Below are 27,826 nucleotides of genomic sequence, written 5' to 3'. Positions count from 1 at the left end.
TCATTATATTTTTTATTTTTATTTTTTTTTGGTTATTTTGAGTTATTTCCTTATCCACATTTATTTCCACAGTACTTGCCATGCTCTTCCCGACATTTTGCTGCCATTTGCAGCCCTCCAGCCCTTTCCCTTAGTTTTTTAGAGACATTTTTGTAGTCAAAAGTCCGGGTCCCCATTGACTTCAATGGGGTACGGGTCCGGGTCAAAGTTTGGTCCTGAACCCGAACTTTTTTTTCAAAGTCCGGGTTCGGGTCCGAACCCGAACATCCAGGTGTCCGCTCAACTCTAATGTTAATAAATAATAATAAAAACATATTATTATTATTTATTATTATTTCGTTCCATTCCATTTGTTTAGATGCGGCATTCGTTATTTCGGATAATTCTTAACTTAAACTTACGTTCACTAACAGTCAAATTTGAAAGGAAATTCCAATACCTATAATTTGATAGTTATTATTAGTTGGTTAGTTAGTTATTGTAACGGTCACCACCGTTTACGATTTTCCATTCCGACAGGCACGACCCATTCCATTTCCCAGAATAACCGAGACACAAGCTCTGGTTCTGGTTCCAAAATGAATGAATCTTTAATGGTTAGCTCTCAGGTTTTTATACAGTTACAAGCATGTTACAGGGACAATGAAACTCTCCACCCCCAACATCACACAATGGGGCTTCAATACACATTCAGATGGGCTAATTACTAATCACTATCCAGACATTCTGGCACCGCATTTAGAGGAGGTAATTACTACAGTTGACAAGTCACATTCCACATCTTATCATCACTAGACTTTTCACACAAAACAGTGTCATTAGCATCCACAATGAAAGGTCTTTCAGAAGCCAGACTCAATTAACACCTCAAAGTTAGACATCTGACCTTTACAGACGTAATTAGTACAATAGACATAAAACAGTATTAGCATCACATAATAGACAAAGGAATATCTTAGGAGCCTGACTCAATTAACACCTCAACTGTCTATTGACCTGTTCATAAGGAACAACTTGTAATATTTCAAGATATCCTGTAATACATGAATTATCAGTAATGTCCCATCTCATGTAATTTATGATATAATTTCTCAGTCATCCTATGCCCAAAAGGGACATAGGATGACCCTAGACCCAAGAGTCATTAGTGAAGCTGGCACAGGAGTACCCCCCATCCTTCAAAAGTCTCTGGGTGTCACGGGCCATTCCGTTACAGTTATTTAGAATTTTGGGATTTTCTGATTTTCGTTCTTTCAAGTTTTCATATTTTCCTTTTTTGTTTCCTTGTTTTTGAATTTTCAGATTTTTGAATTTCCGAATTTGTAAATTTCCGAATTTTCGGATTCAGAATTTTTGAATTTACGAATTTACTAATTCCGAATTTTCAAAAAACTGAAAACAAATGAAACAAAAATGAACACATTTTTCAACAGTGCGAATGTCTATGCATTACCATAAATATGATTCCCCATAGAAACAGACAGGGCAGAGGGGTAAATGCACAGGATGAAGAGAGCCAAGTGGGGACACTTTCAAAAGCAAGGCTGTGTTGTTTTTTTTACGATTTTAAACAAATACAAATTTCCGAATTTTTACGAATATTCGGAAATTCTAAATTTCGGAAATTCTAAAATTCGGAAATTTAGAAAATCCGAAAATTTGAAATTTTGTAAATTCTATAAAAATCGGAAATTTCGGAAAGATGAAGATGTGTAAAACAGGAAAAGAGAAGCATTACTCCAGGTGGCTAAACTCAGGGAGGTGAGGGCCTGCTTTGGACAACCTGCACAGTTTACATTAGAATATTCGTTTGTATTTGAGTTTCTATCATTTATTCCCTGTACTCTGATGCAGCCACTCCAGTCATTTTTGAACAGAAACCTGAAAAGTGTAGCTGCGAGGAAGGTTCTGAGGTCATTCTACGAGCCCAAATCTCCAAGCCCAATGCCCCCGTCCAGTGGAAGAAAGGGGCCTCGGCCATCAAGCCCAGCGACAAGCTGGAAGTCCGACAGAAAGAGAAGACGGCGGAGCTCATCATACACCAGGCCCTGCCGGAGGACTCTGGAGATTATACCTGCGATACTGGAGATCAAAAGGCCACGGCCACTGTGACTGTGACAGGTGAGGTCAGGGAGGGCCCATGGGTGTCAAACATTCTCAATGTGGACCTTATTTATGTGGATCTTTACAGGCTTGCATTAGACATGTGCACTGCCGAAAAATGTGTTCGTTTTCGTTTAACCGGTTAACGCCCGCCACATGTATATGTACGTCCACAGAATGGCACGTACAGGCATATGGGCGTACATGTACGCCCCTGCCTTTCCGCGGGTCGGGGGTCCGATCGGGACCCCTCCCATCACATGCGGCAGTCAGAATCCCGCGGGGAGCGCTCCGGGACGAGGGCGCGGCTATTCGTTTCTAGCCGCCCCCTCGCGATCGCTCCCCGGAGCTGAAGAACGGGGAGAGCCGTATGTAAACACGGCTTCCCCGTGCTTCACTGTGGCGGCTGCATCGATCGAGTGATCCCTTTTATAGGGAGACTCGATCGATGACGTCAGACCTACAGCCACGCCCCCCTACAGTTGTAAACACACACTAGGTGAACCCTAACTCCTTCAGCGCCCCCTGTGGTTAACTCCCAAACTGCAACTGTCATTTTCACAATAAACAACGCAATTTAAATGCATTTTTTGCTGTGAAAATGACAATGGTCCCAAAAATGTGTCAAAATTGTCCGAAGTGTCCGCCGGTAATGAAAAAAAAACGCTGATCGCCGCCATTAGTAGTAAAAAAAAATTTTATAAAACTATCCCCTATTTTGTAAACGCTATAAATTTTGCGCAAACCAATCGATAAACGCTTATTGCGATTTTTTAACCAAAAATATGTAGAAGAATATGTATCGGCCTAAACTGAGGAAATTTTTTTTCATATATGTTTTTGGGGGATATTTATTATAGCAAAAAGTTAAAAATATTGAATTTTTTTCAAAATTGTCGCTCTATTTTTGTTTATAGCGCAAAAAAATAAAAACCGCAGAGGTGATCAAATACCACCAAAAGAAAGCTCTATTTGTGGGAAAAAAAGGACGTCAATTTTGTTTGGGAGCCACGTCGCACGACCGTGCAATTGTCTGTTAAAGCGACGCAGTGCCGAATCGCAAAACCTGGCCTGGGCATTTAGCTGCCTAAAGGTCCGGGCTTAAGTGGTTAATTTGTTTTTTGTCTTTTTTGGAAATTCGAAAATCCGAATTTTGGGACTTTCAAATTTCCGAATTTTTGAAATTCCGAATTTTAGAATTTCCGAATTTTCGAGTTTTGAAATTCCAAATTTCCGAATTTTCAAATTTTCGGAAATTCAGAATTCAAAGAGGCGAAAATCGTAAAATTCGTAAATCCAAAAAGAAAAAAGAAAATCCGTAAAATTCTAAATAATAACTAACGAACTTAAAATGACTTACTATTAAATTATAGGTATTGGAATTTCCCTTCAAATTTTGCTGTTAGTGAACGTGATTTTTTTTTTTTATTTTGTCAAAGCTTAATTGAAGAAGTTGAAGTTAGAAGCTGATTGGCTACCATGCAGAGCTGCACCAGATATTGCACTCATTTGTTTTAGTAAATCAAACCCCACATTTATTCATTGCCATCATCTATTCTATTTATGCCACTGTTCCCTCCACTCTCAGATTACACTCGGCTCTGTACTCTTTGCCATGCAGTGTGTGACATCAGATCCCCTGCCTGTTGGAGCTTCGGAATGCTGTGTAAAGTTTTTACTTTAACCTCTTCAGCCCCGGAAGGTTTACCCCCCCCCCCTCATGACCAGGCCATTTTTTGTAATATGACATTGCGTTATCTTAACTGGCAATTGCCGATCGGCGCTGTTCGGAAAATGCTCGGAAAGACTATTCGTTATTTTGGATAATTCGTAACTTCAGATAAATTTGTATTCGTTACATTCACCAACAGCCAAAATTGAAAGGAAATTACAATACCTATAATTTGATAGTTATTTGTTATTAGTTAGTTAGTTATTATTTAGAATTTTTGGATTTTCGTATTTTCTTTTTTTATTTTCTTGTTTTTTGAATTTTCAGATTTTCGAATTTCCGAATTTAGGAATTTTTTCATTTCGGTATCTTCAAATTTCAGAATTTCCGAATTTTTGAAATTCCGAATTTTCGAATTTCCGAAATGTCAAATTTACGAATTTACGAAAAAAAACTAAAAATTAATGAAACGAAAACAAACACATTTTTCGACAGTGCACATGTCTATGCATTACCACTGGAGGTAACCATAAATATGGTTCCTCATAGAAACAGACAGGGCAGAGGGGTACAATGCGCAGGATGAAGAGAGCCAAGTGGGGACACGAATTTAGACAAATCCAAATATCCGAATTCGGAAATTCAAAAATTAAAAATTTCGGAAATTCGGAAATTCTGAATTTCGGAAATGCTAAAATTCGGAAATTTAGAAAATCCGAAAATTGGGGACATTTTTAAAAACAAGGCTGTGTTTTTTTTACGAATTTAGACAAATGTCTAAAACATGCGAATTTCCGAATATTTGGAAATTTGAAAATTCGTAAATTCTAAAAATTCTAAATTTCAGAAATTTGGAAATTCTAAAAATTCTAAATTTCTCAGAAGTACTTAGTTTCCGAGCCTTTCCGAGGTCAGCCAAACTGTCCTTGGGCCTTTCTGTGTGTTTCCGAGGCTCTCCAGCGCCCCCCCCCACCTCTGGCCCCATGCGGTATTGCATGCCATAGAAGTCAATGCGGAACAAATTATTTTCGTTTCCATTGACTTCAATGGGGAAACTCGCTTTGATATGCGAGTGCTTTGGATTACAAGCATTCTCCTGGAACGGATTATCCTCGTAATCCAAGGTTCCACTGCATAGGTGAACTAAATTAGGTTATCTTGACTCGGCTATCTAAAACCCAACATGATGTCATTTCCCAGCACTACCCGTGGAGTTCACGCGGGATCTACAGAACGAGCAGGGAGAAGAGAACGGATCGGTGACGCTCAGAGCCGAGATCTCCAAACCTGGCGCCCCCGTGCAGTGGAAGAAAGGCGGAGCAGCCATTAAAGCCGGGGCCAAGTATGAAGTGAAGCAATCTGGACACGTGGTGGAACTTCATATACACAAGCTGCAGCAGTCCGATGCAGCTGAGTACACATGCGACACCGGCGACCAGAAATCAGTGGCTACAGTGTCTGTTAAAGGTAAGAGGGGCCCTTCACTGACCAGCACAGGGGGGGCGGTAATAAAATGTTAAAATGACCGGAATATCATCACCTATCACATTCTATAGATGGGACCTTCTCAAGTAACCATCATTAGCATGACCATTGGCAATATACACTCACTGGACACTTTATTAGGTACACTTGTTCAATTACTTGGTAACACAAATTGCTAATCGGCCAATCACATGGCACCAACTCAAGTGCATTTAGGCATCTAGACGTGGTGAAGATGACTTGCTGAAGTCAAGCATCAGAATGGGGAAGAAAGGGGACTTTGAACGTGGCATGGATGTTGGTGCCAGACGGGCTGGTCTGAGTATTTCAAAAACTGCTGATCTACTGGGATTTTCACACACAACCATATCTCGGGTTTACAGAGAATGGTGGGAACATTTTCTGAGTTTTCGAATTCCGAATTTTTGAATTTCCGAAAATTAGAATTTCCAAATTTTTGAAAAATTCAGAATTTCAGAAATTTCGAAATTTGAAAATTCGATATTTCGGGAATAAGGAAATTCGAAATTTCGGAAATTCCAAAATTTTAAATTCAGAATTTCGGAAATTCCAAAATCTGAAAATTTGGATTTTTGAATTTCCAAATTTTCGGATTTCTGAATTTTTGAATTCCGAATTTCCGAATTTTCAAAAATTCTGAATTTCAGAAATTTGAAAATTCGAAATTTCGGGAATAAGGAACTTCAAAAATTCAGAAATTCCAAATTTCGGAAATTTCAAGATTCGAAAATTTGAAAATCGAAATTTCGAAAATCGGAAATTCGAAAATCGGAAAATTAGGATTTTAGAATTTCCGAATTTTCAAATTTCCGAATTCCGAATTTTAGAATTTCCAAAAAAAGCAAATGAAGATGGGCTACAGCAGAAGAAAACCACACCGGGGGCACTCCTGTCAGTAGGCATGTGCAATTTTTTAGTTCTGAATTCGTATTTTAAACAAATTTTGACAAATTAGTTCATTCCAAAATTTCCGGATTTCCGAATTTTTGGATTTCTGAACTTTTGAATTCCGAATTTCTAAATTCCATATATTTGAATTTCCAAATTTTCGAATTTCCGAATTTAAGAATTTCCTAAATTTCTGAAAAAGCAAACAAAAAACACAAATGAACTAAAACTAAAAAAAACAAACACATTTTTCGGCAGTGCACATGTCTACCTGTTAGCTAAGAACAGGAAACTGAGGCTACAATTGGCACAGGATCACCAAATTTGGACAATAGAAAATTGGAAAAACTTTGCCTGGTCTGATGAGTCTGGATTTAAGCTGCGAGTCAGAATTTGGCGCATGGATCCATCCTGCCTTGTATCACCGGTTCAGGCTGGTGTAGGGGGGGGGGATATTATCTTGGCACACTTTGGGCCCTTTAGTACCAACTGAGTATGGTTTAAACCCCACGGCCCACCTGAGTATTGTTCCTGACCATGTCCATCCCTTTATGACTACAGTGTCCCCATCTTCTGATGGCTCCTTCCAGCAGAATAATGCCCCATGTCACAAAGCTCCAATCATCTCACCACTGGACAATAAGGTCCCTGTACTCCAATGGCCTCCACACTCACCACATCTCATCCAATAGAGACCCTTTGGGATGTGGTGGAACTGGACATTCGCATCATGGATGTGCAGCTGACAAATCTGCAGCAACTGAGTGATGTTATCATGTCACTATGGAGGAAAATCTCTGAGAAACGTTTCCAATCCCTTGTTGAATCTATGCCACCAAGAATGAAGACAAGTCTGAAGACAAAAAGGGGTACTAGTAAGGTGTACCTAATAAAGTGTCTGGTGAGTGTACAGTGGATACATGTTAGGCGACGCGTTTCGCGGGTCAAGTCCAGTACGCCCCAGGGAGATTTTTTAGGAAGTTTCGGTACATTGGAAGCCCATTGATTTATTTGGGCTGCCTTAACCCAACCCACGTTAACATGCGACATAAGACACATTGACGCACCAAAAGGAAGTAACTGGGCTCTCAACAATATCTTCAGCACTTTGAAGATGGTCACAGCATAAACCACCAAGGATTTAGAAACATAAAAGGGTGATGGAAGAAAAAAGATCAGGCGGTGAAATTAGGAAGGGAGAATGTTCTGGAAGAGGGGTAGGGCTGGGAATTGGAGTGACAGGGAGCTCATGTGAGGAGCCATGACCAATCCCCAATTGGAATTGGCAGGGGACAGGCCTCCTACATAAGCTCAGGTCCAGCCCACTGGAGGGGGGGTTTGTTGGCTGGGTGAAGTGAAGAATGGAGTGTTAGACTGCAGCAGGAGGCCCATCCTCATCTGGGGGGGGGGGGGTGCGCACTTTGGCGGAGGAGCTCAGGAGCTGGGAGAGAGCCTCATCCTTACACGGACTTGGAGGAGGTGTTCTGGAACAGAGGAACTGGAGAAGCAGTCAGGAAGCATGTCCGTGTTTATGCAGCAAAAGGAAGGAAATGGGCCCTCAACAATATCTTCAGCACTTTCAATGTGGTCACACCATAACCCACCAAGGATTTAGAAACATAAAAGAGTGATGGAAGAAAAAATGACCAGGCGGTGTAAGTTTACACATTTTTAGCAGGGGTTTCTCAGGATCTAGAAAAAATGTATTTCAAGGGTTTCTCTTGTTTGAAATGGTTGATTTAGCGCCCTCTATCATAGGTAGGTTCTAGGTAAGTTTTTTTTGTTGATAGCTGCCAGAGCGGCTAAATTTAGGCAGACCTATGCTGCATGCTAGGCCTGCTTGTTTTGAACTGGGGACAGGGAGTGGTTATTTTAGCAGTGGGGGTGACCACCTGTGTTTCAGTTCTTGGGCGCCTCCCCTGCTTCCAGGGAGAATGTTCTGGAAAAGGAGCAGGGCTGGGAATTTGAGTGACAGGAAGCTCATGTGAGGAGCCCTGACCAATCCCCAATTGGAATTGGCAGGAGGCAGGCCTCCTACATAAGCTCCGGTCCAGCCCACTGGAGGGGGGTTTGTTGGCTGGGTGAATTTAAGAATGGAGTGTAATTCCGCGTACACACGATCGAAATTTCCAACAACAAAACCGGATGTTGAAACAGGGGGTGTAATGGCGCTTGCTAATGGGAAGTTAATAATACAGTGCAAAAGACAACGCACAGCAACGTATGAATACTAGACAATATTATTCAATAATATAAACGTGTTCCACTCTTGAAGGCCCTTGATAACATCCACAACTGGGATGTAAAGGGTGGGAAAAGTGGGGATAATGGGTAAATGAAAGCTACAATGAAATAATCATAATCATTGAACAGGTGGGTGTTAAATCCAATCCTAATAAATTCCAGTGCTGTCACCAAAACAAACGAAAATCGGTGAGAGAAGTGAATAGTGATGACCTAGAAATGGTCCAAATGATCCAAATGACACAAAATGAGACTCCTCTGTGTTGGGAAAAAAAATTTGTGCACCAAAAATTTTTTGTGCAAGATGAGCGTAAATATATAAATAAATAAATATTCAAGCATTAATCAATACATATAAAAAATAGTTCAAATAGATACAATGTTCAAAGTGAATAAACACTAAATATATATAGTTCAAAAAAGTGTTCAAAGTGAATTCCAAAAACTTGCTGAAAAAATATTCCAAACGTGCAAAAAAACAGTGTGTGAAGGGTGAAAATATTAAAGTGCTTAATTCCACAGTTTCCCCGAGATGTAAAGAGTTGCTGTAATCACCACACTCTCCTCCAGTGTAGCTATGCAGGCACAAGATAAAAAATGCTAGCCTCTCACCTCAGAACAGGTCAAGCAAGCCTGTTAATAGCCTGTTGACCAGCAACTCTTTACATCTTGGGGAAACTGTGGAATTAAGCACTTTAATATTTTCACCCTTCACACACTGTTTTTTTGCACGTTTGGAATATTTTTTCAGCAAGTTTTTGGAATTCACTTTGAACACTTTTTTGAACTATCTATATTTAGTGTTTATTCACTTTGAACATTGTATCTATTTGAACTATTTTTTATATTTATTGATTAATGCTTGAATATTTATTTATTTATATATTTACGCTCATCTTGCACAAAATTTTTTTGGTGCACAAATTTTTTTTTTCCCAACACAGAGGAGTCTCATTTTGTGTCATTTGGATCATTTGGACCATTTCTAGGTCATCACTATTCACTTCTCTCACCGATTTTCGTTTGTTTTGGTGACAGCACTGGAATTTATTAGGATTGGATTTAACACCCACCTGTTCAATGATTATGATTATTTCATTGTAGCTTTCATTTACCCATTATCCCCACTTTTCCCACCCTTTACATCCCAGTTGTGGATGTTATCAAGGGCCTTCAAGAGTGGAACACGTTTATATTATTGAATAATATTGTCTAGTATTCATACGTTGCTGTGCGTTGTCTTTTGCACTGTATTATTAACTTCTCATTAGCAAGCGCCATTACACCCCCTGTTTTACATATGTCTTTGGGTGCGTGAGCACCGTTTTAGTAGTGGCTGCTGCTTTACACACATTTTATTTATTTTAATTGAGTATATTTGCCCATGGTCAGTTTGGTTAGTTTAGTTGTGCGCATTAGTTCCCCCCTGTTTACAAAACCGGATGTTGGCTCATACTTGTCTTGCATACACACAGTGGCACAAATGTTGTTTGGAAATTCTGAACGTCAAGAACGCGGTGACGTACAACACTACGATGAGCCGAGAAAAATTAAGTTCAATGATTCCGAGCATGCGTACAATTGATTCCGAGCGTGCATAGAATTTTTGTGCGTCGGAATTGGATACACACGGTCGGAATTTCCGACAAGAACTTTTGTTGTCGAAAAAATTGAGAACCAGCTCTCAAATTTTTGTTGTCGGAAATTTCGACAGAAAATGTCCAATGGGGCCTACATGCGGTTGGAATTTCCGACCAAAAGCTCACATCAAACACTTCTTGTTGGAATTTCGATCGCGTGTACGCGGCATTAGACTGCAGCAGGAGGCCCATCCCTATCTGGGGGGGGGGGGGTGCGCACCGCGGCGGAGGAGCTCAAGAGCTGGGAGGGAGCCTTATCCTTACATAGTCATGGAGGAGGTGTTCTAGAACAGAGGAGCTGGAGAAGCAGTCGGTACGCATGTCCGGGTAAATTCTTCATCGAGGACTCAGGGCAGGAGAAGTTCGGTGAGTGAGGCACAGTGGATATCTTGAGGTCAGGAGGCATGGCAAAAGTGATCTGTTCTTTGGGCATCCCATACCCTTTCCCCAACCAAGTTATATCCCTCAAATAAACAAAACAAAAGTAAAGGACTGTTCATTGTCTACTGGAGAGTGATGTATGGCAGCAGGGTGAACATGGTGGATGATAGTAACTAGTAGCAACCATCCGCTACATTAAGAAAAGCTGTTTTAGGTCAATTTGTTGGAACACCGTCATCACAATGCTGAGAAGCAAGGTGAGAACAACAACATGCAAACTTTATTTTGTTTCAGAACCAGAACCGTATATAGTGGATCAGCTCCAGAACGTGTCGGTAGAGGAGGGAGAAGACGCCATCTTTAAGTGTAAGGTGTCGAAGGATAACGCTCCCAACGTCCAGTGGTCTCTGGCTGGAGTTCCGCTGCAGAACAACGAGATGAACGAGATTTCTGTCCACAGGGGAAAAATCCACACCCTCACCCTGAGGAAGGTCACTCCGGAAGACGCCGGCTTGATCAGCTTCAGGGTTGGCCAGAACAGTACCGAAGCAAAGCTAGAAGTTAAAGGTAAATAAGGAAAGGTTGAGAAGGACTTTGTATTTTTTTTTCCCATTGAGGCCGAAACTACAGGAATGTGGGTGTGTGCGGCGTGTCGGTGGCAATAACACACACTCAGTCCTGATGCAATAGAAAGAACTTGTATTGTAGTCAGACAACAATCCCCGGCCCAGCCGAGAACACTCATGGGTGAGCAGCAGATTGTAGCAAAGCAGATCTCAGCCGTACTGACGGAATCTGTCTTAAGGGGCGGAATGCTGCTTGGCCTGTCCATGCCCAATGCGGGGAGGTTTCCAGGAAGAGTGGCAGAGCCCTAAGCTTTCCCTAATCATTTGTAACCTTTCCCTGCTGCTATTACTGCCCTTACGCTACCCAGACGCCAAATGGACACCAAACCCAGGAGCCAGGGTCTTAAATAGGCTCTGCCCAACCCAAGATGGCCACCAGAGTCACACGGGCTGTCAGCATCCAACCGGATCGCAGCCCCAGTGACCCAGGAAACCATGGAGGAACCATGTTCCTCTTGACTTCCTCTCCGCGGTTGAGCACCACCTGCAGTAAAGAAAATAGGCTGAACCTGCCTACAGGCAACCGGGGGTTTTGTGTTTCCTGGGGAGTTTGTGGGCGGTGGAACTTCTATGAATCGTTTTCGAATTCGAATATGTTTTATAGCAAAAAGTTAAATATATATATAATTTTTTCAGAATTTTTCAGTTTTTTTTTCATTTGTATCATAAAAAATAAAATGAAGGTGATCAAATACCATCAAAAGAAAGTTCTATTTGTGGGAACAAAAAGAGTAAAAATGTAATTTGGGTACAGCGTGTCACGAGATGCGCAAGTGTCGGGTAAAATAACGCTCTTCCGTATTGCAAAAAAAAAAATGGCCTGGTCATGGAAGGTAAACCTTCCAGAGGCCAAGTGGTTAAATGGGTATTTTTTTTATTTCCCCAGAGGACCCTGTTGACCTTTTACCTCCTTTTTTTTTTTTATTAAAACCCCAGTGGTGGTGCTGAAATTTGCAAAGCCCCTGCAGCCTGCCGAGGCGGAAGAGCAGGGAAGCGTGACGCTGAACTGCGAGCTCTCCAAGCCCAACGTGGCGGCGGAGTGGAGGAAAGGATCCCTGGTGATCAAACATGGCGGAAAATACGAGGTCACCGTAAAAGGATCGGTTCACAGTCTGCGCATTAAGGACGTCCTCCTGGAGGACGCAGGCGAATACAGCTGCAGCGCAGGCGGCGAGAAAACCTCAAGCAAGCTGCAAGTGAAAGGTAAGGAGGGGCAATGCCCATGCAGTCACTTTAACGTCAATGACTACTTTTTCAGCAAAGTATTAAAAAATATAATTTTGTATCATATATGTTACTGACAGAGAGGATCCAGTCTAAATAAAGCCATTTGCTAAAGTCAGAAAAATAGATCAGATTATTTTAAGTCAGAAAAATAAGTCAGGATTTTTCCACAGGCGACAGCCTTCATTTTCGTAAAGCCTGATCGAACTTTCAATTGAAATCAGCGAAATACATTTCAGGGGCATCAAAACAAAATTTGTGCAAAGTCTTACGCTAGGTTCACACCAGTGGCGGCCCGTCCATTAGGGGCCCCCTCTATCCACAGCTGCCACGGCCGCCTCCCCCTATTCACGCGTCCGCCCCCTTTCAGGACGCCGGGTGCATAAATTACAGCGGCAGAGGTGTTTTTTTTTTTGAAGCACCTGATGTTAGACACATACACATAGAACCGCGTATCTTTGCGGGGGCGTAACGTATCCGATTTACGTTATGCCTCCGCAACTTAGAAGGGCAAGTGCTGTATTCTCAAAGCACTTGCTCCGTAAGTTGCGGCGGCGTAGCGTAAACCGGCCAGCGTAAGCCCCCCTAATTCAAATTTTGGTTCAGGGGGGCGTGTTTTATGTAAATGTACTTTGACCCGACGTGATCAAAGTTTTTCCCGAACGGCGCATGCGCCGTCCTTGGAATTTCCCAGTGTGCATTGCTCCAAAGTACGCCGCAAGGACGTCATTGGTTTCGACGTGAACGTAAATGACGTCCAGCCCCATTCACGGACGACTTACGCAAACGATGTAACTTTTTCAAATTTCGACGCGGGAACGACGGCCATACTTAACATTGGTACGCCGCACTTACGCCACCATATAGCAGGGGTAACTATACGCCGGGAAAAGCCTAACGTAAACGGCGTAACTTTACTGCGTCGGCCAGGCGTACGTTCGGGAATTCGCGTATCTAGCTAATTTGCATACTCTACGCGGAATTCGACGGAAGCGCCACCTAGCGGCCAGCGTAAATATGCATTTACGATACGACGGTGTAACACAGTTACGCCAGTCGGATCTATGGGAAATCTATGCGTAACTGATTCTAAGAATCAGGCGCATAGATACGACCTCGCAACTTAGAGATACGACGGCGTATCTGGAGATACGCCGTCGTATCTCATTTAAGAATCTGGCCCATAGGCTCTAATAGGCTTCAGAATGGGGTGGGCTCGTGGCGCAGAGCATTGCGCAACGAGCCCACCCAGGTGTTACAACAGCGAATGAATATTTTCGCTGTTGCAACACTGGGAAGTTTCTGAAAGGACCCACATTTCTGAAAGGACAGGCGATCCTATCGCTGCCCGATGTGCCCGCTGATGCCCAATCCCCGCCGCTGCCCGATGCGCCCGCTGCCTAGATGGGGTAACTGCCAGTGACTGTATGAGTCATGCTGCCCTGAACTCTAGTAATCCTGACGCAATTACAGACTTACAGGGTATAGACATGAGTCAGAATATGCTTTTACGTACTCTGACACTAGTGGCCCACCAGAGGGTGCTACAAAAGGAAAATTTATAGAGGTGAAAGCAGGCATTGGAAGGGATCTCTAGCCTTGGGTCTGTCTAACCGAATCCACCCTGGCAGGGCAGATGTCTCATTTTAATGACACATAAGGCTTGTTCATATGAGGTTGAGGGATTAGCAAACCCCCCTTTAGCTTCAATTTCCAATTGCGAAGTCCATTTTGTTAGACTTTGCATACCTTTTGTTTTGATGCCCCTGGAATGTATTTAGCTGATTAAAACGTAAAGCTCAGTTGGGTTTTAAAGAAGAATTCCAGGTATGGCATTTTTTATCTGGTCCAGAAGGGTCTCAGTTACCATGCCGAAGCGGGTGCCCTGTTGCATTGTAAACATGGGAAGCTGCCCACTCTACATGGGTGCCATTCAGAGGCCATTTTGCATTTTCTCAATGAATAATTGGACGAGGTGGAGAGGTGGGGGCGGTGACAACAGGCTCTCTATCTCATCCAATCAGAGAATGCTTTTCATTCTTTCAGAAGATGCAAAGTGATCTCTGAATGGCGCCCATGCCGAACGGCCAGCCTCCTTTTTTCAGCGTCTCAGCACAGGATCCAGAAGCTGGTGGAGATCACTGTAGTAGTGGTGTAGTATTCATATAGTAATAGTGTAGTAGTGGTGTATTTGTCACGTACCTTGGTTGGAGGCCTAGTTGACTAGAGGGCTTCCCTTGTGGCTCTAGTCCAAGCACCCCTGAATGTGGTGACAGAGGTACAAGACTCAAAGACGCACAGGTGCTGGTAGCTAGGTAGCAGGTGATTGCCACGGACAGAGATGTAGTCAAGGTGAGCCAGGGCCATGCATGGTGAGGCAGCAGCATGGACAGAGAGCAGGCAGAGCTCGGTTCAGGAGCTGGCTGAGGTCAGTACCAGGGAAGTAGGCAGAGCAATGTCCAATAGCAAGCTGAGGTCAGTCCCGGGGAAGTAGGCAGAGCAAGGTCCAATAGCAAGCTGAGGTCAGTCCCGGGGAAGCAGGCAGAGCAAGGTTTAGTAGCAGGCTGAGGGTCAGTACCAGGGAAGCAGGCAGAGAATAGTCAGAGGCAAGCGAAGGTCGGTATCTAGAATTCACAGAGCAAGGGCAGGAACTAGCTGGGTGAGCAACGGAAGATCAGTCAGCAAGCAGGAACATGGGTCATGGGAAAGATGAAGAACATCCAGCGATTAGCACACACCAGGATCTCCTTTAAATAGGCAGCTTTGCACCAATGCACGTGGACGTGCGGGTCGGTGAGCACTAATGCACAGTAATTCACCTACATGTCAGTGCACACTGGATATTAGCGTGAGCTTGTCTGTGTGCTGGTACAAGTGCATGAGCATTAGCTGCACGGGGGTGAGCATTAGCTGCATGAGAATGAGCACTTGTATTAGCTTCCTGACAGTAGTAATAGTGTAATAATGGTGTGGTAGCAGTCAGTGGTGGCCGGTGTTTCTTTTGGGGGCAAACAACCCCCCCTATTGGTCAGGGGCATCTCAGTCAGCAACTTACCCAAGCAGGCAACCCAGTAGTGCTGCGGCAGATAGCGGCTGGCTTAGGCGAGCTCCAGTGGCCAGCTCCGGCATCGGCGGGCAGTGGACTATGGTGGCAGCAGTGGGCTCTGGTGGCAGCGGCAGGCTTCGGCGGCAACGGGCTTCTATGGACAGTGGGCAGGCTCCTGTGTCTTCTGTGCGGCTCCTCCCTTCTTTTCCTAGGCGTCTAATAGGATCGCCTGTTCTTTCAACCAGTTCTTTCAGCCAGTATCAGACCCACTTCCTGATTAACCGGGAGGAGGATCAATGTTGCAAAAGTGAATATTAATTCGCTGTTGCAACACATCTGGGTGGGCTTCAGGCGCAATGCTCTGCGCCCCGAGCCCACCCTATTTTGAAGCCTATTAGAGCCTCTGGCTCTAATCATGTGCTTCAAAAAACACCCCCCTCGCCTCCATAGGAATTCATGCACCCGGCGTCCTGAAAGGGGCCGGGCGCATGGATAGGAAAGGCGACAGGGGCATGGATGGGGGGGGGGCAGCATCCGTGCGCCCATAATGAATGGGCCACCCCCGGTTGCGGTGTAGTAAGGGTTTTGAAGGGGTGTAGTAGAGGCGTAGTAGCACTATACTAGAGATGTTCACTACAGTGATTTCCAACTTCTAGAAGGGTCTCTCAGGCATGGTTTATACATAGTTGGTCCAAGTTGTAACAATGTAACTATGTGAAAATATCCACTACCTGGAATTCTTCTTCAAATAAATTGTTCTAGAAGAAAAAATGTCTTCTTGGATAATGAAATCATATACAGTAGAATAAAATAAGGATTGGCTGTATGGTAAATGGAAAAGACCATACTGGCTATTAAACCTAGGTTTATCTCAATTGGAAATTATTTTTATGTTATAATAAAGTTAACATTAAAATTATTTTCAGCCTTTTGCTGCCCCCTTACCCCGTGGCATCTGAGGCATCGGCCATCCCTACCCATCCCTACTGTCTGTTATGTTTCCTTATTGATTCCTCTCTGTTCACTGTGGATGATGTGTTTCAGCCCTTCCCGTAGTTTTCACACAAGAGCTATGTAATATCGAACCGGAGGAAGGCGGAATGGCGATGTTAGAGTGCCAGGTCTCCAAAGATGGCGCCCCCGTAGAGTGGAGGAAAGGAGCGCTGGTACTACAGCCCAGTGATAAGTATGAGATGAGGCAAAGCGGCACTTTAGTTGAATTAGTGATCCATAACGTGGACATGGAAGATTGCGGCCAGTACGCCTGCAGCACCAATTCCGCCCAGACTGTGGCCTCCGTCTTCGTACAAGGTAACTAATGTTAGGGAGGGGATGGGGGGTGCTTGATGTACTTTCAGTGCGACAAAGATTGTGTTAAAAAAAATTTGATCACATGATTTTATTAGTATAATGCCCAAGTGTCCTTTATCACACCAAAGGCAAAGGAGGACAGACACTATGTACTCTATAGAACAGTAAGAGCTTCTCTGTAATAAATGTATTCCAATATTATTTAGTAAATTTTCCTCCATTTCCTGCAGTGTTATGAGGAGTGTCCCCCTGCAGTGTGCTGTGGTTCCTCCCGTTGGCCACTGTTGGGTACAGTAGTGATACAGGAGCTGACAGGTTGAACCGCAGAATGCAAGTGCAGGACCAGGAATCTGACACACCCAGAAGTGTTGGCTGCTGCAGATTCTTTAGTCCAGGGGTCGGCAAGTCATCGATCCTGATTCACTGTGGGCAGCCGACGGGTAAATCGGGAGCACAGCCCTTCACACAGTCCTTCCCCTCCAGTGTGAAGGGAACACTACAGGGGGCGGGTTGAGAGGGGACAGAGGACACTTCATTGGGGGGGAGGACACTACAGTGGTTAGAGGGAGTGAAGGGGATAGAGGACATTGCTTTGCTGGGGGGGGGGACAGGGGACGCTACAGTGGGGGGAGGGTGTGAGGGGGACAGAGGACATCGCTTTGGGACAGAGGACACTACAGTGGGGGGAGTGAGTGAAGGGGACAGAGGACATTGCTTTGGCGGGGGGTGCAGAGGACGCTACAGTGGGGGGAGGGTGTGAGGGGGACAGAGGATATTGCTTTGGGGCAGAGGACACTGCAGTGGGGGGAGGGAGTGAAGGGGACAGAGGACATTGCTTTGGGGGGCAGAGGAGACTACAGTGGGGGTGTGTGAAGGAGACAGAGGACATTGCTTTGGGGGGGGCAAAGGACACTACAGTGGGTGGAGGGAGTGAAGGGGACAGAGAATATTGCTTTGGGGGCAGAGGACACTACAGTGGGGGGAGGAAGTGAAGGGGAAAGAGGACATTGCTTTGGGGGGGTCAGAGGAGACTACAATGGAGGTGTGTGAAGGGGACAGAGGACACTGCTTTGAGGTGGCACAGGACACTGCTATGGGGGTACAGAGGACACTACAGTGGGGGGTTGTGATCTGAATGGGGACAGCGGCTCGCTGAGAGGCTGAGCCGTGCGCCATTCCAGACATGTGGGCGGATCTCGACCATATGGCCCAGATCTTTCCAGAGTCAGGACCAGCTCTGTGACGTCAGCCGACAGCAGGCTTCAGCCCGCTGTCTGCTGAACATGGGTCGCAGGAGTGCGGAATGCACTGGACTCCTGTGATCCATAGGAGAAGTACAGTCAAATAAGCATTATAAGCTTCACAGTTGGTCTTTAAACAATTGGACTTGTTTTGTGGCTTCTCGCCATGCTTTACAGTTGGTCTTTAAACACTCTGACTTGTTTTACTTGCCTACAAGATGAATCAGTGCTCCATTGTGCAATGTAAATTCATATAAATGTATATAAAACATTAGTTTTGTATTGTTTATAGTAATAATGTCTTTCCTTTGAGGATATTATGTACATTTTGGTAAACTTTTTTTTTTAATGAGCATCCTGTTTTTACCATTGTTTGATGTTTTTTTTTTCTAATCTCTGAACCCGTCACCAGAGAGTAACGTAGACCTAGTATCCGCTTTAAAGAACACAGATGTCTTTGCGGGGGAGACGGCCGTTTTCTCCTGCGAGCTGTCCAGTCCGTCCGTGCGGAATGTTCAGTGGTGGCTGGATGGCTCGCCCCTCCAGAACAGCCCCGTGAATGAGATCTCAGTGTATGGAGGCACCGTCCACACCTTAACGCTAAAAAACCTGGGGACCAATGACTCTGGCGTTGTCACCTTCAGAGCTGGCTCTCTCGTATCTTCTGCTAAACTGTTAATCAAAGGTATTTTAAAAAGACTAACACGAGCCTAACTGAGCTGGTTCCAACCGCCTGCTAGTGTTTTCCCCTTCTGGAGCAAAGGCAAATGTGTTGAAGTGAAGGAAACTTAAAGGGATTTTTGGGGACGCAAAGGAACTAGAGATTCATGGGTAATAAAAAGTAGGAAGCCTTTAAAATCCAATCATAATGCTTTCCAGGCCCACCATCGGTGACGAGGATCCTCAATTCCCTCACCCTAAGACTACTACATCAATTATACTCAGGGCTTGTCTTTTCTCAGAGAATAGGTTCCTTCCCCCCCCCCCCTTTTCAAGTCATTCCTTGTCACCGTCCCCTATCCATAACAATAAATTCCCCCCAACAGCAAAGGCCTCTTCAGCAACAAAATACCACCCTTGAAAGAATAGACCCCCAGCAATAAAGTACCCCTTCCACACAACAATAATTAACCCCTGATGTAACAATAACTAGATCCCCCAGTCAGCAACTATAGAGCCCTCCCTCAACAGTAGACCCCTACCAGCAACCATTGCCCCCCCCCAGAAACGATATTATACCCCACAGCAACAATATGATCCCCCCACAAGCAACAATATACCCCCTAATAACAAAATTAGACCCCTGTAGCAACAAGAGATCCATCCTTGGCGCTGATCCATCCTTGGCGCAAAAATAGTAGATCCCTCAAGCAACAAAATACACCCCAAGCAACAGTAGACCCCCAATGTAATAATACAGGAGATCTCCTAGCAGCCAGTATCAATAGACCCTTCAGAAGCCAGCAACAATAGACCTCTTCCTCAACAGTAGATCCCTCCCAACAACAGTTGACCCCCCTAGCAACAATATGATCCCCCACTAGCAACAATAGACTCCCCCACAAGCAATAATAGGATCTCCCCCAACACCAATAGATCTCACTAGCAACAAAAAACCCTGTCAGTAACAATACAGAAGATCTTCCAGCAGCCAGCCTCAATAGACCCTCCAAAAGCCAGAAATAATAGACCCCTTCCCTCGACAGTAGACCCCTTCCAGCAACAATAGGATCTCCACCAATACCAATAGGTCCCACCCAACAAAAGTAGATCTCCCCAGCAGCAATAAGCCCCCACCAGTAGCAAAACAGTAGATCCCCCAGCAGCCAGCATCAATAGACCCTCCAGAAGTCAGAAAAATAGACCCATCCCTCAAGAGTAGATCTATTCCTGCAACAATTGACCCCTAGCAACAATAGGATCCCCCATGAACAACAATAAAACTACCCCCTCCCACAACAATAGATATCCCCAGCAGCAATTAACTCAGTCAGTAACAATACAGTAGATGCTCTGACAGCCAGCATCAATAGACCTCCAGCAAAAATAGATCCCTCCCTCAACAGTTAATCCCTTACAGCAACAATTGGCCCACTAGCAACAATAGGAGGATCCCCCCACCAGCAGTAATAGGACTCCCTGCCAGCAACAGTAGGACCAATTACAATAGATCTCCCCAGTAGAAAAAAAATGTTGACCCCTCACTGCAACAATTGCCCCCTATCAACCATAGGACCCCCCACCAACAACAATATACCACCCACAACAACAGATCACCCTAGCAGCAAAAAACCCAGTCAGTAACAATACAGTAGATCTCCTGGCAGCCAGCATCAATAGACCGTACAGAAGCCAGCAACAATAGACCCCCTCCCTCAACAGCAGATCCCTTCCAGCAATAATTGACCCCCTAGAAACACTAGGATCCCCCACCAATAACAACAGATCCCCTTAACAAAAGTAGATCTCCCCAGCAGCAATAAGCCCCCCACCAGTAGCAATACAGTATATCTTGCAGCAGCCAGCATTATTAGACCCTCCAGAAGCCAGCAACAATAGACCCCTCCCTAAACAGTTGATCCCTCCAAGCAACAATAGGATCCCCTACCAGCAACAATTGCATCCCTCACAAGCAATAATAGGATCCCCCACCAACAATAGATCCCCAACAATAGATCTGCCCAGCAGCAATAAACCCCTGCCAATAGCAATGCAGTAGATCTCCCAGCAGCTAGCACCGATAGCCCAGCCAGCAACAGGTATCCCCCTAGCAACAAAAGATTTCCCCAGCAAAAATAGATCCCCACCAGCAACAATGAACAACGTTTTTGTTTTTGGGTATACGTTAGACAAATGCGCAATTTGATTTGTTTTTTAACGAATTTTGACAAATTTATTAATTCCGAAATCTCCGATTTTTTTTTTAATTTTCGGATTTTCAAATTTTCAAAGTTACGAATTTTCAAATTTATGAATTTCCAAAAAAAAGCAAAAAAACAAATGAAACGAAAAACGAACTAATTTTTCGGCAGTGCACATGTCTAGTTTACATAAATGTTAAGCTGTTAGCGGACAGTGCAGTCTACATTTTCTCCCACAAGTACAAGCAAACAATTGTAGTAGAGTCAATAAATTGTTCAAAGATTTTTATGAGGTAAAAATTAGTTTTTGAAAGCTTTATAATTTTTTGTTCCTTTAGACTCTAAATTTGCATGAGTGAGTTCAAACTATCGGTCAGTTTATTGTTCAGTTATGAATTGACCATATTCTTTTTGCAACATTTTCCATAGAAACAGCCTGACTCTTGATTGAGGTATAGGGTATGGAATATATTTCTATATATTTTTTTAAAGACAGTATATCTTGTTATACTTCAGTCATCCATCTCATGTTCTTTCTCTATAAACAAAGTCACTTTGCCCCGCTACAAACCCTAAACTGATGCTTCTTGCCTGACATCATTTAAGTTAGACCAGCCTTCATCAACCGGGTTCAATGGAATCTTAAAGTTGCCGGGGGTTCCTTAAGCAATTGGCAAGTTCTGCCTCTCAAAAAGGTGACCACTGATACCATTGATCTTTATAGCTATCCTTAAGGGGCATTCTTCCCATTGACCAATACCGTAAGAGGTATTCTTCTCGTTGACAGATACTGTAAGGGGTATTCTTCCCATGGACCAATATAATAAGGGGCATTCCACCCTTTGACCAATACCGTAAGGAACATTCTTCCCATTAACCAATACCATAAAGGGGCATTCTTTCCATGGACCAATACCGTAAGGGGCATTCCTCCCATTGACCAATATCGTAAGGAGCATTCTTCCCATGGACCAATACCGTAAGGGGCATTCAACCCATTGACCAATACCATAAGGGGCTTTCTTCCAACTGACCAATACCATAAGGGGCATTATTCCCATTGAACAATACCATTAGGGGCATTCTTCCCATTGACCGATACTGTAAGGGGCATTCTTCCCATGGACCAATACCATAAGGGGCATTCTTCCCATGGACCAATACCGTAAGGGGCATTCTTCCCATGGACCAATACCGTAAGAGGCGTTCTTCCCATTGACCAATACCGTAAGGTGCATTCTTTCCATGAGAAATATATGGGTGGGTGCGCTATACAATTAATAGTGATTTATACTTAAATCTAAATAAATAGACAAATAAATAATGATAAAACACCTGGTAGTACTAGAAGATCTAGTAAAAAAGTCCTAGAATACAATGATGCTTGATAATAATAACTCAAAATTGGTGTGCCAAAACGTATTATGTAACATTCAACTGTAGTGAAAGTGTCCAGTTCATACATAAAAGCAAAAAAAGGGAGAGGTTGGAAAAAAATTCCCATTGACAGTCCTCAATTGAAGAAAGATGCGTGCTTCCAATCAATTAGTGTTCCACGGTCACTTCCACCTTCACCTTAATGCTGACAAACACCCAAAGTGAATGGATAAATTGGCTCCTTACCATATAGGGGCCTTTCTTCACAATTTCTGAAAATTTTACATCTCTAGTAAGAACTATATTGTACTACCTAGGTAGACTTTGATATGTAACATGGATCTCAAGAGGAATATTCTGAAAGCCTGACTCTCAGTCAAGAATCAGGTCAACTGTTTCTATGGAAAGCAAAAACTGTAAAAATGTTAATTTAAAAGAAAAATGCAAACTTTAAAAATAATAAATAGGGTTTAAAAAGTGAATAGTCCTTTTAGGGCCTCTGGTTTGATGCGTCCAGCAGAGGGGTGTAGTATAACTATACTGTGTTGCGGTTGGTAATGTTTCTAGAGGAGGTAAAACACTAGTAGTCATCTAATACTATGTAGCAATATAACAAATAGCTCAATGGCTAACCCTATTCAGCATAAATCTATCATTTTTACAACAAAGCACCAGAACTGTGTACATGTACGGAGATTTGATGTCAAATCCATACATTTAATAGAATGCCATTATAACCTCTCCCACAAAGATGACAATTCCAAAAATGTTTAGATTGGGCTGATTTAGTAATAAAATTATTATTTTCATTATGAAATGTTATTTATGAGGTGGCCATGTATTCTACAGTGAAGAATGAGACATAAAGCAGCTGATTCATTAAAACAGAGCAATGATGACGTGTAAAGTGCAGTAGCGCATTTCAAACAACTTTTATTTAACCTTTTTAGTGGACTCACCGAATAAAAATAAATGTTCTGATTGGCTGTTGGGTTGGGTTATTGCACTTTACATTTACATTGCTTTTTTTTTTGTTTTTTGTTTTTTAGCAAAACTTGACCTTTATCGGTCCATAATTCAGGCAAAAGTTAAACACTGATCTTAAAGTTGACCTTCTCCTTCGTGAATTTTTTTTCTCTATAAAGTTTTGGTGCTTTAAAATGTCTGTTAAAAAATATAGATGGAGTCACTCAGTGTTTTTAGGTGAAACTTTTTTTCTGTTTTAGATGTTTGCTTAAAAAAATTCCCATCTAGGCACAACCATAGTCCGATTTCAGAAAAAAAACACTCTTCCCATATAAAAAAAAAACACTTTTGCTTTTTTGTTTTTAACAATGCAAAGGGCATAGTGCTATAATTCATAGAAGTCCCAAGTCACTCTACTAAAGTCATGGATGGATTTGATGCCTAATTTTTGTTGTAGTTCTTATTAAAATAGCTTTTAAAACAGGAGTCCTCAAACATCTCAAACAAGCTACTGATGTCCCCCAATCTAAAACCATTTTCAATCACGGAACCCAGCTATGTATATACATTAACAATTTGTATTGAATAAATTATATAATATACAGTGGAACCTTGGGTTACGGGCATAATCCGTTCCAGGAGAATGCTCGTAATCCAAAGTACTCGCATATCAAAGCGAGATTCCCCATTGAAGTCAATGGAAACTAAAATAATTTGTCCTGCATTCACTTCAATGGCATGCAATACCGCATGCGGCCAGAGGCGGGGGGTGCCAGAGAGCTTCGGAAATGTCCGAAAAGGCCCGAGGACAGTTCGGCTGACCTCAGCAAACCTCGGAAAGGCTTCATTCACAAGCCTTTCCGAGGTTTGCTGAGGTCAGCCGAACTGTCCTCGGCCCTTTACGGTCGTTTAAGAAACGCGGGCAATCTGCGCCATTCGGTTCTGGCGCCCCCAACCTCAGGCCAAACGCGGTACTGCGCCTGCTTTGGCCTGAACCCTGCTCGTTTTGTGAGACAACATTAGCAAGCCGAGTTAGGATTTTAGCAAATACAGTGCTCGTATTGCGAAACGCTTGTTAACCGCGTTACTCACAATCCGAGGTTCCACTGTACCTGTTTTTTAACCATTTTTGTAAAGGGACAGTACCCATGAATTTTAATTATTGGTGTGGGGTTCCCCTTAATATTTCAACCAGACCCTTATCTATGCATGTGGACGGGGTGGCCAAGAAAGGAAGGATCACAGCATCATCAAGGGAGTCAATCACAGGGTCCAGTGCTCTAAACACAGAGCTGGGGATCCTAGTTGATGTCATTGACCATATATGGTCAATAATGATGAGCTTAAGGTTTGGTGAGAACATGAGTTCAGAACCAACTTTGGCCATCTAGGACAATGTCATTTATAGTGATCTATAATGCCATATATAGTAGTATATAGCAGTAGTGGTATCTCTACCACTACTATATTAAGTAGTAGTATTCCAACCTGACCCTTATCTAGGCATGTGAACTGGGTGGTAAGAAAAGGAAGGCATCATCAAGGAAGTCAATCACAGTGTCCAGTGGTGTCATTCCATTGTAAATCATGAATTCCAGTTATGTAAACACAGGGCTGGAGATCCTAGGTGAAATCATTGACCATATCTGGTCACGACCAGATATGGTCAATAGGGATGAGTTTGAAGTTTGGTTTGGGTGGCCAGGAAAGGAAGGGTCATGGCATCATCAAGGGAATCAATCACTGCGTCCAATGATGTATTTCCATTGTCAATCGTGGGGTCCAGTGATGAAATAAACACAGGACTGGGGATCCTATTTGATGTCATTGACCATATTTGGTGAATAGGGATGATCTTAAGGTTCGGTCCTAAGACGAGTTCAGAACCAACTTTGGCTATCCAGGACAAATGGCATATATAGCAGTGGTATCTCCACCACTACTATAATAAGGTTCCCCATAAATCTCCAACCAGACCCTTATCTAGGCATGTGGACTGGGTGGCCAAGAAAGGAAGGAACACAGCATCTCATCAAGGGAGTAAATAACGGCATCCAATGATGTATATCCATTGTCAATCATGGGGTCCAGTGATATAAACACAGGGCTTGGGATCTTAGGTTAAGTCATTGCCCATTTTTGGTCAAGACCATATACTGTATAGACAATAGGGATGAGTTAAAGATTTGGTCTGAACACAAGTTCAGAACAAACTTTGGCTGTCCGGGACAAATGTCATATATGATAGTGACATCTCTAGCACCACTATATTAAGATACCCCTTAATATTCCAACAAAACCATTATCTAGGCATGTGGACTTGGTGGCCAGGAAAGGAAGGATCATGGCATAATCAAGAGAGTCAAGGGGATCCTAGTTGACATCATTGACCATATTTGGTCACAACCATATCTAGGTCATTTGGGATGAGCACAAGGTTTGGTCCGAACATGAGTTCAGAATGAACTTTGGCTGTCCAGGACAAATGTCATTTATAGTAGTGGTATCGCCACCCTTAATATTCCAACCAGACCCTTAACTAGGCATGTAGACTGGGTGGCCAGGAAAGGAAGGATGGCATCATCAAGGGAGTCAATCACGGCATCCATCATCAGTCACAGTTTCCAATGATGTAAACACAAGGGTGCGGACCCTAGTTGATGGCATTGACCATATTTGGTAATTACCATATATGGTCATTAGGGATGAGCTCAAGGTTCGGTCAAAATATGTGTTCAGAATCAACTTTGGCTGTCCAGGACAAATGTCATTTATAGTAGTGGTTTAAAATCTCAGATTTTAAAGGATATATTGAGTGCCATATTTTGCTACACCATGTTTTGCACTTTTTAATGTCAGATTATTAACACTTAAAAGGAGACCAGGGGGAAAATCTAAGTCCATGTCCATGCCACTAGTGAGGTCACCACACCTGATATACACACATTTGCCAGGTCAGTGAATCAGAAAGTATTGGAACCAGAGGATTGACATGACAGCCTCAGAGGTCAACAGTGGAAACACACATATTTTCCTAAGACCAGGTCTATTATATACCGTATATCAATTTAAAGCTCAAAGGAAAGTTCTATTTAACCAGGCTTGTGATCCATACAGCCCTGCCAGATAGCACAGCCAGGATCGACAGCCCACATTTTCCCACTTAGTGCAAGTTTACTGTAAAAACACTAACGTTGACTCTATCTATGATTTTTAGGAAGAGTGTGTTGATGGATAAAGTGTGCTATAATGTAATCATTAAAACCAATGCCAAGTGTACAGGATACACAATCAATGATGCATATTTAAAAAAAAAAATTAACTTGAAGGAAAATTAAATGAATATGTTGCTTTATATTTGAGGCTACTAAGTGGAGAGTATTAATACAAACGTAGCCAAATTCCTGGCCAGCAGAGGAGGGTGGGAATTCCAGCATACTGCACTAATTTAAAGTGGACCTTGTTGTAAAAAAAATAAGGCTGCCTAAATTGCTTGGGCTGCTGACCCATTACAGATTGCCTACTGTTAATAGCTGTGTAATGTACAAAAAAATATAAAAATCAGAACCATACTTACCTTACCCCCTTCTTCTGCATGACCTCACCTTCCTTCCATGAAGATTCTGCAAAACAACCTAACTCTCGCCCTATTACAAGAGGATTGTTGCAAGAATTCAGCTGCTCTGTATTCAACAGGATCTAGCCGGAAGGAGTGTGACGTCATCCTTCCTTATGTACAGTGCCTTTAAAAAGTATTCATACATCTTGAATTTTTTTCTGCATTTTGCCATGTTACAACCAAAAATGTTTGCCCATTCTTCTTTGCAAAATAGCTTAAGCTTAAGCTCTGTCAGATTGAATGGAGAGCATCTGTGAACAGCAATTTTCAAGTCTTGCCACAGATTATCAATGTGATTTAGGTCTGGACTGTGACTGGGCTATTCTAACACATGAATATGCTTTGATCTAAACCATTCCATTGTAGCTCTGGCTGTATGTTTAGGGTCGTTGTCCTGCTGGAAGGTGAACCTACCCCCCCCCCCCCCGTCTCAAGTCTTTTGTAGACTCTAACAGGTTTTCTTCTAAGATTGTCCTGTATTTGGCTCCATCCATCTTCCCATCAACTCTGACCAGCTTCCCTGTCCCTGCTGAAGAAAAGCATCTCCACAACACGATCTTCCACCACCATGTTTCACGTGGGGATGGTATGTTCAGTGTTACTTTTCTGCCACATATATCATTTTGCTTTTAGGCCAAAAAGTAAAATAAAAATGTTGGTCCCATCTGACCGGAGCACCTTCTTCCACATGTTTGCTGTGTCCCCCACATGGCTTCTCACAAACTGCAAATGGGACTTTTTATGGCTTTCTTTCAACAATGTCCTTTTTCTTACCACTCTTCCATAAAGGCCAGATTTGTGGGGTGCCATGGCTAATAGTTGTCCTGTGGACACATTTTCCCACCTGAGCTGTGGATCTCTGCAGATCCTCCCGAGTTACCATGGGCCTCTGGGTTTCTCCTTGTCTGGCCTGTCAGTTTAGGTCAGTTATTCTCAACCAGGATTCGTGGAACTCTAGGGTTCCTCAAGAGGTTGCTAGGGGTTCCTTCAGCATTGGGCAATTTCTGCCTCTCAGATAAGTTCCCACTGACACCATTGATCTTTTTAGATATCTGTAAGTAGGTAATTCTTCCCAAAGACCACAAGCGTAAGGACCATTCTTCCCAGTGATTATCACACAT

The 27,826-nt window shown here is 43.1% G+C and overlaps 1 protein-coding gene across 1 annotated transcript in view; it reads left to right on the top strand.

Annotated features, from left to right (window-relative positions):
- Positions 1 to 27,826, top strand: part of OBSCN (obscurin, cytoskeletal calmodulin and titin-interacting RhoGEF) — a 640,872-nt gene that overhangs the window by 303,473 nt on the left and 309,573 nt on the right. The window contains exons 65-69 of the mRNA XM_040354276.1: positions 4,976 to 5,242; positions 10,729 to 11,001; positions 11,997 to 12,263; positions 16,375 to 16,641; positions 18,295 to 18,567. Coding sequence (XP_040210210.1) covers positions 4,976 to 5,242; positions 10,729 to 11,001; positions 11,997 to 12,263; positions 16,375 to 16,641; positions 18,295 to 18,567 — 1,347 coding nt within the window. The remainder of the gene's footprint in view (positions 1 to 4,975; positions 5,243 to 10,728; positions 11,002 to 11,996; positions 12,264 to 16,374; positions 16,642 to 18,294; positions 18,568 to 27,826) is intronic.

Source organism: Rana temporaria, chromosome 5 (assembly GCF_905171775.1).
Source record: "Rana temporaria chromosome 5, aRanTem1.1, whole genome shotgun sequence".
Taxonomy (NCBI): domain Eukaryota; kingdom Metazoa; phylum Chordata; class Amphibia; order Anura; family Ranidae; genus Rana; species Rana temporaria.
The sequence above is the reverse complement of the archived record's forward strand: the minus strand, read 5'-3'. Positions and strand labels throughout refer to the sequence as shown.